The 19,727-nt window shown below is 44.0% G+C and overlaps 1 protein-coding gene across 1 annotated transcript in view; it reads right to left on the reverse strand.

The window, feature by feature from the left end:
- The window catches only part of LOC145396163 (intermembrane lipid transfer protein VPS13A-like), a 110,952-nt gene that overhangs the window by 75,792 nt on the left and 15,433 nt on the right, over positions 1 to 19,727 (reverse strand). The window contains 8 exon segments of the mRNA XM_080269605.1: positions 95 to 110; positions 1,424 to 1,674; positions 2,858 to 2,884; positions 5,389 to 5,677; positions 6,661 to 10,311; positions 12,162 to 12,372; positions 17,478 to 17,687; positions 18,102 to 18,208. Of these exon segments, the coding sequence (XP_080125731.1) occupies positions 95 to 110; positions 1,424 to 1,674; positions 2,858 to 2,884; positions 5,389 to 5,677; positions 6,661 to 10,311; positions 12,162 to 12,372; positions 17,478 to 17,687; positions 18,102 to 18,208 (4,762 nt within the window).

A 19,727-nucleotide genomic window follows, 5' to 3' on the forward strand; every position in this document is an offset into this window, starting at 1 on the left:
TTGGAGGAACGGAGCAGCAGTCAAAGGCCCATATTCTTGTTGGTTATAAAAACTCCCTAACACCTTCCCCTAAGCTATTTCTTTTGCTTATTACACCTTGCTATCCTCATCTGTGATACTTAAAATAAATTTAATACCACCATACACTTCATAAATAACTTACAAAAATTATTCTAACCAGCTGTATACAAAAATAAACTGCAAAGGAAGAGGTGCTAGGGAGCCTCCTTATGTAACAAGAATATGAGTCAAACAATAAAGATTAATTCCTCAAGATATGTTCATAAAGGCAGTCATTATAAGTTGCCTACATTACCTTTATTATAGTTACTGAAGGCCAGACAAGTAAATATGAAATTCAGATTAAATCCCTCAAAATGATTACATGTTCTCTTGTTTTTGTTCTTAGTTATTTTATTAACTTATGACACATTTCTACATTAGTGTTACTCTCAGTTGGCCCAGATTTTTGTCTTTTTGCAGAGTTTTTCACACAGTTCAGAGGGATAAAATGCTACAAATCTACACCAATTTCATAGCACTTCTTTATAAATATCATCAAATTTTAATCTCTTATTACAGCTCAGTATTAAAAATAGAGATGGCAATTTCAGGCCAAGTTATAGTAAAGAAAGAACAGTGCTGAAGGAGTTAATGAAGGCTACACTTAACTCCTCCAGTTCAGAATGTCTCTCTAAAGTTGAGTATAAAGCCTTGTGATTGGAATTCCACAATACTGTATAATATACATCATGAAAGAGAAGGGGTTAAAGTTTCATTGTTACCAATGGAAGATCGGCCTAAAGCATATTTGTTCTGATCTACAAATATCCCTAATCCCTTTCATATTAGGTGATGGCCAAATGAAACAAGATTAGACAACAGCAGCAGCAGCAGCGGCAGGAGGAGGAGGAGGAGGAAGTTAACCCCAGTCTGTTAAGATGAACATACCCATTAACCACAGGCAAGCAACTGTCCCTGGAGGGATGTCCTGGGTGGTGAAATTAAGTTCCCTTGCAGTAAACAGCACCTCACTGTGAAGAATATGGAGGTCTGGCTCCTGGATGAACACCACATTTGCATCTCTCCACCCAGTCAACAGGGGCACCATTGTAGGTTCCACATGACCCTGTTATCTGGCTATATACTTACCACCTGGTGTTGTACCTGGTTTCTTGGGTTATAAGAAACCAATAGGCTTGTCACTCAGTCTAAAGTCACCTAAAAGCAGCACTACATCGAGTGAGAGGATCCCTCACATACCACTAGACTGGGAGGTTGATTTGACTTGTAAAGGGGGGAGGGGGAACTCATTCCTACCTCATAACTATCGTTCACAGGTTGTGGGAGTGGCCTAATTCCATCAAGTGACAGCAAGCCAACTGTAGTGACATGAACCCTGTGGCAGGCCAAGGTAAGACACCCACCTCGTCGTGCGCCACAACAGTGACCCGAGAATTTGGGCCGATCTCGTTGACCAGTGTGATTTCCCCGATGTGTGTGGCAGTCTGGTGTGGTGCTGGGGCGGAGGGTAGCGGACATGGGTGCGGGGGTCGGGTAAGGTAGCCCTCAACTAGACTTGTGATGGCTGCTAATGTGTGTGGGGTCACAGTCAGCTCGATGGGGTCTCGGGAGTCCACAAATAAAAGTGTGGCCAGCTCTCTCCCACATTCACTGTCACCCTTACCCCCCATGCTGCTGGCACCCTCCTCGCCTTCACACTCAACACCTGCACTCAGGCAGCATCCATCAACACCATCTGGAAGGCAAGACACATGACATAAAGAATGGTAAGTCTCTCTTTCTCTCTCTCTCTCTCTCTCAATCACAATAACACTTTCAGTCCACAGGCATCTTTTTCAGTGTATTCTCAGTACACCAGACTATTTAACCCTCCAATGGCCATGAGGTAAGACATCTGTGTGCACCCCAGGCCGGTCCTGGGACCATTTTTTCAGATTTCAAAAATTGATTTCTTTTACTTACAGATGTGAAGAGAATTGTTTTGTGCACCTGGCAATGTGTTTTCCAGCTTCCTGAATGAATCCTGTGATTCATTATGGTTCACAGAAGAATTCACAAAATTACTGAGCATGTGCCATTAATCCCTAGGCACCGGACATGGGTAGACCTATCCATGTCCCAGAACCAGGTTATTTTCAGGAAAATCAATTTTCCCCCAAATATTTTTTTTCATTACACATCAATCACAAATGACAAAAAACACATTAAAAGCATGTACTTATTCTCTGTTGGCGATTTGGAGGTGGTGGTGTGGTGAGAGGGAGCTGGTGTGTGGCAGCTGGGCTGAGCATGTTCAATGTCGCGGTGGTGTGTTGGTGGTATTGGTGGAGGGAAGAGGGATGATTACCTCGCACCAATATAAATGTTGAGTGTGTATTCGTTTCTCTCACTAATTCACAATGCCGTATGAACACAATATTACAACTAAAATAGCAAAAAAACACAAGAAAGTAACTAATAAAGATTGGCTTATTTTATGTTTTCCATGATACTTATTTTCTAACAAATTTATGTCTATTTATTTATTCACTATTATTTACACACTATTTACACATTATTTCTCTGTTTTTAGTAACTCTTGACAGTATGATACTCCCTAAAGTCTGGCTGTGGTCAGTACAAGTGTATTCAAGGCTCAAGCACCCATACACTCTCCCCCACACCCCTCAGGGCCCCCTAGTAGCCCTCCCCACCACCCAACCCCACCCCACCCCTCCCGACCCCTACCCCAACCCTGAACCGGTATCAGCTGGTTCCAAAGCCACACTCTCCCTACGCCAGCCTCCCACCACCCTCCACCACAGCCCTCCTCACCGCTGGGCTGCCCTCCCACTCACCCACCCACACCCCCACCCCCTCCCTTGGCCAGCCAGCATTACCCTGTGCACCAGCCATACCGGGACAATACTCTGAGTCCATATGGCGCGCTATTAAGTTCAAACATGCCCGCGAAAAATTAAAACGTCATATGACATGGACCATAGGCCTCTACCAACACGTCATATGATGTGGACCGAAGCCTAGGGGTTAACATGTAACATCTGGGCAAAAATACCAGAGATGAACTGACTGCCTGAGTGCCTGGGATGGTAGAGTTAGGTCATGCAAACATACCAGTGACCTTCATTCCCCTCCCATAATTGTTTGCAATTTTGTATAGATCATGTTAATTGTAGCCCATGAACTCGAAAAAGATGCCACCACTCGCCAGATAACCTAGCGATAAATGTAAAAGAGTCATCAACTTGATTTACCCTCTATTATACAATTTGTGTGTTACTTTACTGAAAATAGAATAGTTACTGATATATCTACGTATAATACTCAAGAAAAAAATGGCTTATTTATCAAAACATAATTAGAAATGGAAGGTTGTCATTTATGTCTATCTCAGTTTAGGGACAGTCTACATGTGATTAATAGTATGTTGATGGAGTACTGATCACTGTCATGTTTTTTGATGTTGGATGTACATCTGTAAGGAAAAATGGTAAATGGATATAACAAAGTTGTATCTTACATAACAAATGAAGGAAATATGGTACTTAAACAATCAAAGATTGTATGAACCCACTGAACTCATATGGAGGGGCTTCTCATGCGTGGTGCTGCATAGTTTGTGTGTCTGCTGCCAGGGGCCCAGGGCGGCACTGATGATGTTTATACATCACACCTGACACCAACATCTTTTGAAATCAGCCAATGAATCTGGAAAATATAGTGCCATGGTCCTCTGCACAGCTAAAATATATGTGGAATAATGGACTCCAGCAAAACTGAGACATTTCCTTAAAGCAGGAGGAGGAATACCATGATGATCTCGGTCCCGTGCGATTTCTGCCGTACAATGCTTAATATTATTAAATGTATAACGGAAAGAATCATGTCAGGATTTGCCAAATGAAAATTATGATCAATGGAAACTGTATGATAAGTTTTTCCAACAAATGAGATGCATAACACTTGGTAAAAAAGTACTGAATGCAAACACACACAATAAGCTTTAATGGCTTTTAGTAAACTTTATGAAGAACTCTTCAGTGTAAATCTCATTTAGATCATCAGTAAAATATCTAAGATGAATATCATACTGGTATAATGCTTTATGCATGAGTAATAATACTGACAGGAATTTTTTTAAAGGAAGGTACACCAGCTCAGAGTGCGTAGTGACCACACACTATTTAGTGATCTGGCAAACACTGGCAACTTTCAGGAGTTTGTGGAAGCTCTAATTCAATGCCACCAGCACTGGCATTGGAGGGCACTGTTCAATGCCTGTGGCCACTGAGAGGTTAATTCAGCCATGGGAAGACCCCTCACAGAAAAGGGGTTAGGCAGATCATTCTCATCTCCCCGAGTGCAGATGTTCTTTCCTAAAAGAACAGAACTGTCTAATCTCTGTCTGGTTTACAGTTGTCATGCCTGTTTAGCTGCTGGAAAAGGACACAATGTGGTGGCACAGATTTAACCAAGTGTGGATGTGGTTGAGAAGATTAGGATAAATACACTGAGGTGGTTTGGACATGTGAAGAGAATGGAGAATGAAAGACTGACTAAGAGGGTGTATGTAGGTGAGGTGGAGGGATGGAGTTGAGAGGTATATGAGGGAGGGGGGGGTGAGTTGGGGGGAGGGTAGTCAAATGGTGGGTGACAGAGCGACTTGGAGGCGTTTTGTCTGCGGCCACCCTTTGCGGAATAGGGGCGTCGGGCTATAGATAGATAGATAGATGGACTTAACTGTCTGTTTTATACAAATGTCCCCCAACTACTTCCCTATCCCCTTACGAGAGGAACATGGACCGCAGGAGACCAGTAACTTCAGCCTGCAGCCCACCGTGCTCATGTTTCAGATGAGCCCAGGGACAGAACAACACCTGCAGTAGTAACCTGACTAATGGCTATAGGCATACCTAATTGTATGTAAGAGTTATACTTCAAATCATCACAACTTCGTCCTTACATCTGGTACTGTTAATTGGGACGAACAGGCAATCTAGCTTTATAAGTACCAATGACACTTTAATGGGCAGTTTTTGTGGAATCTTTTGTGGATTTAATAGCAGAAAGGAACATAAAAATAAAAAATCTGACATAATAAGAAGCTGTAGTAATAGCAGCAGCTGCTGTTGTAGTAGTAATAGTTGTAGCCCTAGGCTTATCTGAAATATGAATCTGATGGACATCAGGCAGAAACTGCTATTCTCTTTCAGTCCACCATCGTTCTTTTGAAGGATGCGAAGGAGCTGAGGGGCATTTATATAACTGGACAGCAAAGCACTCGTATATTAAGTGCCACCACATGAAGGCAACCCTCTCCAGCACCATAATGACGAGTTACTCAAAACAAACAAGAACATAAACAAACCTGGTACAAGCGAAGGTGAGGCGAATACCGCACCATCATCATCCTCCCCTGAGTCCCTCCCTCCTCCGGAATCCCCCTCCTCTTCCTCCAGCTCTGGTTCCTCCTCTTCCTTGTCTTCCTCCCCCTCCTCCTTCTTCTCTTCTTCCTCCCCCTCCTCCTCCCCTTCCTCCTCCTCCTCTAGACTGCTCTCCTGGTCTGATCCATCTGAGAACATGTGAGCAAACGCGCTGGAGATCTTGTGAATGACGCTGTCCTCAGTCTCGGAGTCGGAATCAAGTGGGTAGCCTGGTAGAAGGAAGCCTACTTTAGGTTAGGTTAAGCTAGGTTAGGTCTGGTTAGGTTAGTTTAAGTTAGGTTAGGTTGTATTAGATGAAGTAAGGTTAGATTATGGTAGGTTTGATTTGGCTTGGCTTGGCTTGGCTTGGTTTGATTTGGTTTGGTTTGATTTGGTCTGGTCTGGTCTGGTCTGGTCTGATTTGATTTGGTTTGGTCTGGTCTGATTTGATTTGGTTTGGTTTAGTTATATGGTGGGGGTGCTTGCCATCTATTCACTTGATGTAGTGCTGCTCTCGGATGCCTGCCCTTTCCTCTCTTCCTTCCTTTCGCGTCTGTCTCTCTTTCCTTCATTCTTTCCTCTTCCTTCTGCCTACAGGTGTCTTCAAACTTCCTCTTCTGTCTTTCTTTCCTTCATTCTTTCTTCTTCGTTCTGCCTGTGGGTGACTCTACACTGAATGACAAGCCGAATGGTTTCCCGAATACAAGGAAACCATTTACTGCACTGGGTGGTAACCATGTAACCAAATTATGGCACCTGGTGGTTTACTGTGTAATTAGGTGCTCCAATCAGACTGAGCCTGTGTATATCCAAGAGATGGTTGGGGTTTATTGCTTACATCATGTCACTCAGGGAAGGGTGAGGCTGGTCACTAATCTTAAATGTCAGGACCAACTTGCCTAGCCCCAGGCTCCTATGCTCCTCATGGGATAACGTAGGATTGGATGATGGATGGATGGATGGACAGTTAGGTTATATTAAGGTAGCTTGGTTTTGGTTTGGTTTAGTTAGGTTAAGTCACATTACAGAAAGTTTGGTTGTTTGTTACTGTGTTGTATTATGGTATGTTAGGTTAGGTTAGTGGAAATAATGCTGCTATACATGCTCTACTGTGCATCTTCATCTAAACCTAATGTCTCATTAATAAATAATGTGGGCAGGATCCAGAAATAAAAGCAGCCCCAAAGTAGAGAGCTATCATTAGAGCACTGACCTGGTGCAGGGTGTAAATGTGGTGGTGCAGGACTACTGGCAGGGTAGTGTGGTCTTGGGGGTGGGTGTGGCCGCAGAACCACCATCTCATTATCCCTGTGCTCCTCATCAGTTGATGATTCAGAGGGATCCACGTGGCTCAGCAGGTGCCCACTGCGTTGACTCCCATCCACAGAGTCTGAGTGTGAGATGGGGTGGTGCTTACGTTTGACGCCGATGGGTTGTGCCTGGTGCTGCAGGATTCGTACTAGAACCTCCCAGGGCCTTGTGGTCTTGTTCTCCTCAGTAATAGGCTCCAGTACTGGTTCCCATGTTGAGAACTCTTCATTATAGCACGACAACTGCAGCTGAACCTCCGCCTTGCTGTACATAACCCTGGACCAGTCATTAATCTCAGCACAAAGACCAGACTTCAGCAGCAGGACTGGCACGGTTGTCTTCTGTGCCTGCTTCTCAAACGACACTGTGATCACTGAAATCTTGACCAGTAATCGTTGCTGGGGCTTGGCTGTTGGATACTCTTGTTTTATGTACACTTCCTCATCTGGATTGGTTGGGGATATAGTGGCAGTTAATGTTTTTGGTGACCATAATTCCTCTGGGTCTGCTGATGGCATTTGCAGCTTGAAAGGTGGAAGCTGTGGACCAAGGGTTGTTGTAAGTTCATCTGTAATATCCCTGAACAGGTGGACAACTGATGGATTTAGGTGGATGTGGATTTGTGAGATCTTAAAATCAGCCCTGACTCCTTCCTCCACACTACGGAAGACCCAGGATCCTTCCACATCACACGGCTGCATGACAGCGTACGGACACTGGTCAGTACGTGTGTATGTGGTGGTGAACAACTGACAACCATCAAGGGTAAAGTGGTAGCTCTCATTTCCTGGGTGCCTAGAGTACTCCGCATGCACCTCACACCGTGCCACCAACACTCGGCTGTTTTTATCAACTGGATCGGCAAACAACACAACCTCTGGCCGCTTGACATTGAGGGATATGGATAGAGTTCGCTGGTCTTCTGTGTTGCTGGTAACAGTGGATAGGTATCCACTGGTACTATCCACAGAGCTGGGCGGCCTCCGAACTATCCTCACCCCATCTACAGTGGTTGGCCCAAGGTCACCTACAAAACCTGGGTTCAGTATTCCCCCGCTTGTGCTAGCCATGCCTGGAATGGCATCATAAACATACTTATACATGGCCAAGGTGAAACTGACAGACAGGTTCATTCTGGTTCGCTCCACACTAATCTCCACAGCTCCATCACCATTTGGACTGACCTTGTACATCACATCCATCATGGGAGGGACACTGACACTGAACCTCCTGGATGAAATATTCATCTCCTTGTTGTACTGACCAAAGATTTTTTTTATGACATGGTAGTCGTTGTCTGCCCGAACGTCAAACATGTCAAGGGAGTGCAGGGTGAGCCGCATGTCTAAACTATGATCACTGTTCATATCCCCATGCACCTCCACCTCCCCAACTTCAATCCTGCATAGTGCAGTTGCGGCATCACGCACGGGGGAACTAAGAACCTCGTCCATATCAGTATAGAGGGTCAGAGTGAGGCCATCTAAGGATATGAGGGCATCTGCTATCCTGAATATATCAACAGAGTGTGTGAGAAAGGCCTGCAACTTCCCCATATTGTCGTCACTGTTGTTGAGTGGGGTGGAGAGGTCGACGGGCGTGAGAGGCTGTGAGTGCAGGGCTGTGTCACAGAACTGTGCCTCTGCTCTGTTTTGTGTCACTACAGCTAGAATGGTACTGAGATCACACTGACCCAGGTTGATGCAAAGGGACCCCATATGCACACTTAGATCCCACGAAAGAAGATCGCGGCACTGAGGCACAAGGGAACGTTTAACATCTGCTCGCACTGTGGCTGGCTCTAATATATCCTCTTGCATCTCTAACCCACATCCTAAGATCATCACTCCTCTACATATATGTGCTGGCCCCACCTCAATGAGTATATTCTCCACAGTTCCACCAGAGCTGGCCATCTTGAACATATTATCCACTTTCAGGTCCCCTAGGCTCACTACAAGCAGGCTTGAGGAATCAGACTTCTGTGGAATCAGGACTGTTGGGGCATGAATGTCGATGCTAAGACTAACCTTCTTCCCGGTCAGAACGCCTCCAAACCCTGACTCAGTCACCTTCTCAGCCTGCTTCAGAGCCACCTGTGCCCCCTCTCTGTTCAGCAGAGGCTCCATGAAGCGCTGCAGGTCGGCAAGAAACTTACACAAAAACACACACTGTACTCTGCCAATTCTGACTCTCAGCGATGCATCAGGGTTAATTCCATGTACAGAGGTGTCAATTTCCTCCACACCACGATGTGTTGGACTAAATTCCACAAACTTTATATCAAACACCCTATCCTCTTCAATGTCAATAATTTTGGAGTAGAGTGTAATATCAGAAACATCCTCAACAGAGAGTTCAGACAATGATGCACGGAATACTTTCTTCTCATTTGCCTTAAAAACACACTCACCCTGAAAACCTCCAACCTTGGCCTGTAGGAAGTCCACCTCATTATCACAGAGTTTGAGACTGAGAGTCTTGAGATGAGACGCAAGAGACCATTTTGTGGCACCCGAAGGAATCGGCGGATCTTCTGGCCCGGATTTTAGCCAGGCCATAAAGCTGTGTGGGACTTCTACAGCTGGAATGCGCTGGTGGATGTGACCCAACTTGGCTGACAGGAGGGCCATGAAGTTGGTGAGGGTGATAATGGACCCGCGGTGACACACAACATTCAGTGCGGCCAGGTCCACCACCAGACTCTGCTCACAGGAGTGGAAGTGGGTCCTGAAGTCAGGGCAGTTTGCTCTCACCTTGCGATACAGGATGGTGAGGATGGTGGGTGAGGTAGACGGAGATGATATCAGCTCCAGATACTGTCCAGTGGCACTGTGATGGTATTTGTCTACCAGCTGAAGCCCACCCAGTGTAAGTTGCACTGCCGGACCGTAGTCCATTATGGCTGCCTCCACTACCAGGTGTGTGGCCCTGGCCATCAAGTACGGTTTCTCACCATGCTCCCCGGACCGGGACACTCCCACCACTACCTCATCCACACAGAACCGGGCCAGTATCGTAATCATGTTCTGAGGTGAGGTGTTGTCTTCAAACCCAGGCAGGTCTACTGGCCGCCCCCAAGATTCTGCCTCGTCCTCACTGTTATCCGAGGCAGAGAAGTATTTCTCCAGCTCCAGACTGGTCTGTGAGATGGTGTCCACAGAAGACAGTGGCCGGACATGGCGCAAGAGCGGTGGCGTGGCGTGCTGGTCCATACTGTCTGACACCAGCCTGGGGCCCTGCAGCTGTGCCAAAAGGAAGTCTCTAACACTGGCAAGCTGGGCTACACTGGGCTCCAGCAGGCTGTCATTAGGATCCAGAATGGGTTGGCTGGCTACGGCCCCATCCACAGTATCCGCCAACAGTATACTGGGATGTGGGGCTGGAAGATGGTGCAAGAACTCCACCAGGTGACTCAACCGGTTATCGGACAGGTTCAGCTTGATGGGTGTGACATGGATGTCCAGTTTCTGTCGTGGTTGTTGCCGGTACTCTGGATGGATACTGTTTGCCAGGTCCACCTTCACACGTACCCTTGGCAGCAGGTGGGAGTCTGGGGGGGTGGAACTATCGTCAGTATATGGGACCTTCTTACATCTCTTCCTTAGCTATATAATATGTAAGTTTTTCATAACTTTATTACTGCATCAACAAAAATTACAAAATCAGAAAATAATGAATATACAGAAATTCCTCTATCTATTGCCTATTTAACATCTCATGAGGCAAGGTAGGACTGGATGATGGATGGACATCTTTTTTATATTAACTAAACAGCAAATCAGAGAAGAGCTGTCTGTTGAAGTTCCACTGGTATCTAGACAGTTGACTTAGCAGTTTCCTGTAACTTACAGTACCAACTGTACGGAAAAAGATTTATCCATTGCTTACACTTTGGACTGCTTGTATTTTGCACATTACACTCTACTGACCTCTTGTATGTTATTCGTATGGTGCTGCAGAGGGATACTTTCCTGTGTTGGCACTGATAAACTAGGTGGCTGCACTGCCTGGTTATAGAAACATCTTTCCACTCCCTCCCTACCCCACAATAAGAGGATAATGAACTGCAGGAGAAGGGCGACTTTAGCTTGCAGTTCAATGGGTTCACAATCAGATGAGGGGTCGCAACTACAGTACTACATTATTTATTTTTCTTTTATACTGAAACAGACTGCAAAAAGAGCATACATACCCGGTATATTATATTAACCTATCAGACCCAGAAATAAACTGGTTCAGGAAGGGTGCAATACATTACTTCTTCCACCTTAACTTGGTCCAGAGTTTCATCCTTTTGCAGTTAATTCACACAGCTCAATGGCAGAATAATATGAGGGGCGTTCAAAAAGTTTTGGCAACAGGGTAATAAAACCAAAATTAATAGAGATACACATTTATCGAAGTTCACACTCCTTCAACATACTCTCCTCTAAGGTTTACGCACTTCTGGAGTAGTGTCATCCACTTAAGAAAGCACTCCGAGTACTGTACTCAGAAACAGGTATATTCTTCATTTCTGAATTTATCCTCCTGGCAAGCTCCTGTTCCCTTCGAAAATGGATCCCAGCAAGTTTTTCTGACAACTTAGGGAACAGCCAAAAGTCATACGGTGCCAGGTCAGGAGGGCACTGTGTGACTTTTGGCTATTCCCTAAGTTGTCAGAAAAACTTGCTGGGATCCATTTTCGAAAGGAACAGGAGCTTGCCAGGAGAATAAATTCAGAACTGAAGAGTATACCTGTTTCTGAGTACTCGCAGTGCTTTGTTAAGTGGATGATACGGCTCCAGAAGTGTGTAAACCTTAAAGGAGAGTATGTTGAAGGAGTGTGAGCTTCAATAAATGTGTATCTCTATTAATTTTGCCTTTACTACCCTGTTGCCAAAACTTTTTGAATGTCCCTTGTATAATGTTACAGCTCTACATCTCTCCCATAATGCCTCTTTGACCAGCACCATACTCAACCACTGTTACAATTATACATTCAAGAGAGATGAAAATTTTAGGCCAAGTTATGGAGGAGAGATGGCAATTTTATGTTATGTGATGATAAGGAGATGGCAATTTTTACCAAGTCATAGTGGAGAGATGGCAATTTTAGGCCAAGTCAAAATGAAAAGAATATTTAAATGCTCTCTATGTCAAGCTAACATTGGAAGAGCGAACAGCATCAAATTTTGTTAATCTACCATGACAATTGTGTAATAGATGGAGAGATTACTATTTTACCCTAAGTCATAACAAGAAGAGGAGAGTCATGAAAAAGTGTTATGGAAAGGATGCAGAACTGCAGCATTGTTATATCTACCACTGTGCTTCAAGAAATAGGCTACAAATAGAGAAAATCTAGGCCAAGTTCAGGTGAAAGAACTACAGGCTTCCTCATCCAATATGAGTACAGACCTGAGTCATCACGCATGCGGTGAACTCTCCACTCGTCCCCAGAGTCGGCGAAGAGGACCTGCAGCTGCGACACAGACAGGGTAAGCCGGTCGTACAGCCGTTCCTCCAGCTCCATGCGGGTGGCGTCCTCCAGATCCCGTGTGAGGCCTCCACCACCCTCCGTAATCACACGCAGACCACCAGCATCCACCACCACCACAGAACCACCACGCTGTGTATTATGTTTGGTTAGGTTAGGTTGCATTAGGTTAGATCAGACAGGCTTAAGTTAGGTTAAGTTACATTAAGTTACACTGGGCTGGGCTGGGTTAGATTAGGTTAAATTACATAAGTTTGGTACGTCTGGTTATGTAAGGTTAGATGTGGTTAGGCAGCGATGGGTTAGGTATGATTAGGTTAGTTCAGTAATATCCTTTTCTCAGTAGGTCCACAATACAGTGGAACCCCAATTATCCAAAAATCATGGGAATTTCCAAACTACGGATAATTGATTTTTTCAGATAATCGCGTGTAAATTTAAGGGATGAAATCTCTGTGTTCATACTGTACACCTAATATAGTGTACTAGTACTGTATCCTTATTACTAAGTAGCATTCAAAAAAGTAAATAAGTATCAGCAAATGCCTGGAAAAGAAATTAATCATAAGATCATTAAATTACAGCATTATGAACATTATATACTGTACTTACCAAACACTGTACAGTAATGCGAAGTTAATGTGCACAACACCACCACCACCACCACCACCACCACTGCCGCATCCACCCCACCAGCCACCATCACCACCACTCCCGAGTCCCCAACACCATCACCACTGATCACACTTGGCTAATGTATGATAATTTATGTACAGTATAGTACACTTTACATAAGGAAATGCAACATAAAAAATGCAATTCACTTATATTCTGACTCACTTATAATCTAAAGTACACTTAAAATTGGGTTATGCATTGTTTCTTATTTTCTATTTTATTCACTGTTAGCCACTAAATCCTTTGTGGCTGGCAGTGGGCTGGGTGGGTCATCCATTTCCACATCCTCTGCTTGTGTGGATGTGAATATAGGTGGGGTGGGTAGATCATCCATACTGGAACAGGCAGACGAAGGGCGGCTATTCTTCCATGGTGTGGATGAGGCAGGTGACTTGTTGTCTAAGGAGAAGCCAATGAACGAACAGTTGCCAGATGTAGATGCATCACTGATGTCTTGATTGCCACATTTCTTTTCTTGGGGTTTCTTGAAGAAGGTTCTAATGTCTGCCTGATGGATAGCCATGCTTCTCTTACTCTGGGCAAGGCTATACTGCATACGGACTGTAGGCAATTCTTGGGCAGAAAGAGTGGACTCTTCTCCATAAAGTGGATGATGTTTTGATAAGACTGTTCGAGTACTCCCCACGTCACCTTCTCTCAGCCTTCCTCATCTTCCAAATTGTTGCTACTGTCTTCTTCCTTCTCACTTGGGGATGAGACTGATTTGATAATTTCTTCGTCAGTGTATTGCTTGGTTACTGGGAGGTCCTTGTCTGCTTCAATCCGGCAACGTACTTCTCCATCTTTGAGGTTATGCAAGGGATGAGTGCGGGGTGCTTGTGATAAAATAACCTTAGAGTCCTCAGGCATGTTGATACTCCGCAGGTGGTTCTTCAATGCAGGAACGAAAATCTTATGAAACCAGTGCTGAAAGATAGGTTTAATCATCCATGCACTAGAATTGCTGTCGTACTCCACTGGCAAATGCACTATGTTAGCAAAGCATCTAGGGTACTTTGACTTTCCAACAACCAAAAGTTTTAACTTGTGTGTGCCAGCAGCGTTTGAGCACACAAGCACGGACACTCTTTCTTTGTTTTTCTTAAACCCAGCAGCTACTTTTTCCATTGGCCTGCTAGGGTAGCTTCTGGCATCATTCTATAAAATAATCCAGTTTCATCAGCATTATATATGCACTCTGGGCTTAAATCATGTTCATCTAAAATGTCCTCAAATTTCTCACTGAAAATTTCCGCGGCTTCCTCATCAGCACTTTTTTTTCACCACACACATCGAGTTTGCATATGCCATGCCTAACCTTAAAACAATGCAGCCACCCCTGTGAGAAATTACATGGCTCAGTAATCTTCATCTTTTCATGGAAGTCTTGAGCTTTTTCTATCAAAATAGGTCCAGTTATTGGACAGCTTTCTGACTAATTCACAACAAACCACTTGTACAGCACTTTATCCAAATCCTTGAATTTTCCCTGCTTCATACTACGCCTACTTTCCACTGTTTTAGATACATCTTAGTTCATCACATAAGATAAGAGTTCATCTTTCTTTTTCTTAATGTCATACAGGGTGGTGGAACCAACGTTGTACTCACACATTAGTATGCCCCTATTCACACCTTCCTCCATCTTCTTGCACAGTTCAATCTTCTGTTGTGGTGTCAAAACTACACACTTCTGTTTGTTAGAAGCTTCCTCAGCAGGTATAACTGGTGCCATGATGATTAAGAGGGGTGTAAATTTCACTTTCAGTCAGGCAGCCTGAGACAGCAACGAACAATAGCCACAGCCGAGCATTTTGCCGCTTGGCGATGCAATGTTGTTCGGACTTCGGAGAAATGGCCTTTTTAACGGCGCCTCCTAAACTTTATTTTTGTTTGTTTGTTTGTTTTTTATAGATTTTGTTTTTTACTGTCATACTTTATTTGTGCTCTTTATTTGTGCATTTTATTCGTGCTGAGCTCTGATTTTTCTTTCTCTCAATATCCACAATTTGTACTCAAGTTCCCTCTTTTCCATCAGTTTTTCCTTATCAAATATGTATCTCCCTAAGATATCACTCTTGTCCTAAATGTACAGTTGCTGAAGTCCTTCTGATTCTCTTCTTACTTCTTGTATTCCTTCGCACCATAGTAAGAAGTGTTCCATGTTCTCTTCTTCTGCTCCGCAAAGTACACAAGCAATATCTCCCTTTTCGTGTCGTTGTCGTTCTTTTAGTGGTAACATGTTTGTTCTCGCTTTGTACAAAATGATGGATGCTGGTCTATTATCATATATTGGGTCTTCTTCTATTTGTTTCTTCCATCTTTTGTACCATGTCACGCTTGCCTTGGACTCCAGCTCATTTTGCTATATTGCATTGTCCCACTGCCGTGTTTTTTCTTTCAGTTTCTTTTTTCCTAATCTCACAATATCTCTGTACTTTATTTTCAATTCTTCCACATACTTGTTGGCTGTTCTCATCCATTTATTATTTTCGTCTCTTCTCATTTCTCTTAGTATGGATTTTATAACTTGGTTACTTCCTTCTTCAATGTTTCTGATGTATAGTAGCTTATTTTCCATTATCCTTGTTTTTATTAATGAAGATCCAACTTCTCCTCGCAGGGTGCAATTTGGTGCAAATTTCGTTGTCTATATACACTCAATCCTCGTAAATCGCGTGTTTATAAATCACGGATTCGTAAATCATGGCTAAGTGGCTGTTAGACTGCCGGCACCCTTAAATCGCTGTTAAGTCATGAAAATCGTGGACCTAGGCACCAAAGTGGGCCTTTTCTGACGAGAATCGTAAACCGCGGCATTCAATATGAAAATCGCAACCCAACAACCAATCAGCACACATCCCTGGTGGCAAGTGTGCATACTAACGCTGCCATGTTGTTGCTGTTCTTCCCGCCACTCCGCACACTACAGACCATCACCGTGGAGTACGAAAGCTACCTGCCTTTTTTTGTGCACCTTCCCCCCCTGCCTCCTACCTTCCATGGCCCCTCCCGAATCCCCGATGAAGCGCTCTAAGCAGTATGGCATCAAGAAGCAGCCGCCGTTGTCATGAAGTCAACGTTTGGAGCTCATTTGTCGTGTTGAGAAGGGAGAGAAGTTTTCAAGGCTGGCGAAAGAGCTCCTTGGGAAGAAGGAGCTCAGTGATTTGCTTGTTTACGTAGACTTGGCCAAGGAGATTGTGAAATCCATTAAAGCTGCGTGTTTTTACTACAAATTGCATAATCGCAGTTAATGAGAAACATCAGGAACTCATCACCCACTATTTTGCCCGGGTAAGGGCAGAAGCTGAGCCTGAACCACAACCTGGCCCTTCAAACACTGAGGACATGGATGACGTAGCATCTGTCATCTCTGAGGGAGACTTTGAGGGCTTCCTGAGGGAGGCAGAGGAGCCGGAGAAGGGAGAACAGCATAAGGGAGCACCCCCACCTCATGCTGAGAGGTTCTAAGTTCTTCCCAACACCACCCCACTCCATTCACTTAAGCAATATCGTCATAGGATTAAGGTGAGATCCATAACATTGCTTATTTCTATTAAATACATGCACTGAATATTCCTAAATTTGTATGATTGTGTTTGATGGTGCCTAGATAGGTGTAGGTAGGATGCTGTGGGGGGTGGTTGGCCAAAGTCCAGACCCAAATTCATTTTTCACATGAGTTATTATTTATAAACCAAGGAATTTGTAAATCGCGGCAGTGGTCCAGACCCATATTGCCCCGATTTACGAGGATTGAGTGTACTCCATTCTCTATCTGTTGGAGCTTATTGATTTCTGATTTAGTCAGGGTCATTATATTTGGGCGGGATGACACACACTCCACACGCGTCACCTCACGGTTGACACAGCAACCACCACGGATGGTGGGCTACTTGGACCGGCCACCCACACCGACAACCGACAATACTGTATTTTTATTTTTCCATCATTTCTTTCGGATAATCACATTTTGAACCGAAATGCAAGACCCTACACATAATCGCGAATTTTGCATAATTGAATGTTGGAAAATTGGGGTTCCACTGCATATCTTTGCATTAGAGGAAAAAAAAAAAAGACCAATTAGGAATAAACAATGGAGTGTTACATGAAATTTATTGCTGCATTAGAGAACAACTTTATCATCATCATCATCATCATCATCATCCGGACCTCCTTCCCAACCTAAGGCAGGGTGAGGAGCAGCAATGTCCAGACAGCCCAAATCTGCCCAGTCCAATGGGACATGCTTCCATTTACTCATCATTCAAGCCCCTGGAATCCTGGCTCTATCGGATACGCCAAAAACATTCACCACATTCTGTAGCTTCACAAGCATATCTGATAGAGTCAACAACTTTACAGTGAAAAAAAAAAAAGTGAACCCATATTAAATGAGGAATTACAGTACAGTATACAATGTACTATAAGTGATAAGGTGTGAGTAGGAGAAAGGTCACTCTGATGGCAGACAACTGGGCCATTTGGAGGCAATTTATATGGGTCCACTTCTTCCAACATTAAGGTACTGTATTTGGCTAAAACTACGAGGCTACCTGTATGGACCCATGTTCCGGCAGCACCAGAAACGGACTCTTAATGTCAACATCTAGGTGTAGGGTGGAGCGGCGGGCCAGGGCGTGGGCCAGAGCTGTTCGGCCACCCTTCACTGCACCCTCCATCAACACTGCCCTTGTACCTGCACCCAGCCACCCCTCACTCACACCCGGGATGTAGAAGAAACGCACCATCTCTGCACACGCATACTGAGAGAGAACATAAAATCAACATTGTCATAAACAACACCATTATGTCATTACATCATCCTCATTACAGTATTATCAACATCATCATCATCATCATCTTTGTCATTAACATCATCATCTGTCATTACATCACCATCCTCTGCACACACAAGTACTGTTGGCCAGAGAATGCATTATGCAGTAACTGGAATACTGCTACAGTCATCAACACCATTATCTCCACAACCATGATTATATACACAAACAAGGAGCCACAGGCACTGTAAAAATCTATACAGAGACAGGCAGTGAATCCTTACAAAGAAACACAGACATGTTGTGAATGATTATACAGGCATAAATGAAGAACGAGAGTGATAGAGTGAATGCTTATACAGACAGACAAACATGTAAAATAAACAGGGAGATAATCACCTGGTTATAGAGAAGTTCAATGGGGTGTAGTTTTAAGGTGAGAGCATAGTCTGAGGCCACACTGAGTGGGTTGCGTTCCAGGTCCAGCGAGAAGGCCACACCATATCCTGCATTAACAGAGTCTGTATGTATGTATGTATATATATGTAAGAATGTATATGCTGTGAGGGGCTGGCCTGTTAATCCATGATATGGACAGACAGCTCTACTGTCATTTCTTTTTTCTAGGCAAATATGTATACATTAAGGTAAATGAATGATCATCATCATCACTGAGAACTCTTTTCTCAATGAAGGGTGGGTGAGGCAGGATCCTGAGTGAAAAAAAAAAAAAAAAAAAAAAAAAAAAAAAAAAACGGCTAACAGAAACAGAAACTAACCGAAATTCTGCCCAAATGAATGGACCATACTTCATGCACTCATCATTCAAGTCCCTGATATCCTGACTACACCTCACAGGTATAAACATCCAGTCTTTACACAGTACATACCACCTGTCAAATTGAGTCTATCCAATGAATCAACTACCCTGAATCTGAAGTGATCTGACATTTAAAGATGAATGGAGACATCTGTTGTGTGTGGGGGGGGGGGATGTCCTAAATTACCCAAACCTAACCCTATACCTGCCTATCTCTACCTATATGCCTAGGCTGCTTCCCCCAAGGAACGGGAGGTAGCCAAGACAGGACGACACACTCCCAATTACTCATCCACTCAAACATTCATTCGCATCTTAGTTCCAAGGGGAGAAGGGACAGATCCTCACCGCACCACACAGCACAAGGGTCAACTGTGCTATGCAATCAGTGACATCCAAAGCAGGGCCCAACAGCAGAGCTGGTTTACCCCTGCCACATCATAATAGACCCATCCCCTTACCTCCACCTGACTTGATTAGCTGATCAGATAAAATGCGAGAGAATATCCCCTCAGGGTTGTGTCATCATTTTTTCATTCACAATTTCTCTCCATTCATTTCTATCATGCACAGCCACTCTTCCTTACTCAACAGACATCCCTCTTGCATCCAACACTCTCTTCACACTGTCCATCCATCCTATTCGTGGTCTTCCTCTCAGCCTTACACCTCTCACATCGGATCTAGTTATCTTTTTCATCAATCGCTCATTACCCATTCTCTCCATATGCCCAAACCATCGCAACACCCTCTGCTCAACTCAATCAGCCATCTCCCGAACAACTCCAGTTCTCCTTCGCACATCATCATTTCTCACTCGATCCATGCACATCACTCCACACATACTCCTCAGACACTTCATCTCCATTACATTCAAACTTTTCCTCTCTTCTACACCCATATTCCACGTTTCAGCTCCATATAATGCACTCAGTACCACAACACCCTCATACAGCCTTCTCTTTACATCCATTCTAAGCGAATGACATCTAAACACTTTTCATTCTTCCCAGCACCTTTCCTGCTCCATTCATTCTAAACTTCATTTCTGCCCATATTCTTCCTTCCACAGCAACATGTGACCCTAAATACTTAAAACACTCTACCTCCTCATGCAACTCACCATTCAAAATTATATTCATCCTCCTACCATCTACCAACCTCGTACACTTCGTCACTTTACTCTCATTCTCATTTACTTTCAA

Source organism: Coenobita brevimanus, chromosome 35 (genome assembly GCF_032717465.1).
Source record: "Coenobita brevimanus isolate Jiangsu-jjx chromosome 35, ASM3271746v2, whole genome shotgun sequence".
Lineage (NCBI taxonomy): Eukaryota > Metazoa > Arthropoda > Malacostraca > Decapoda > Coenobitidae > Coenobita > Coenobita brevimanus.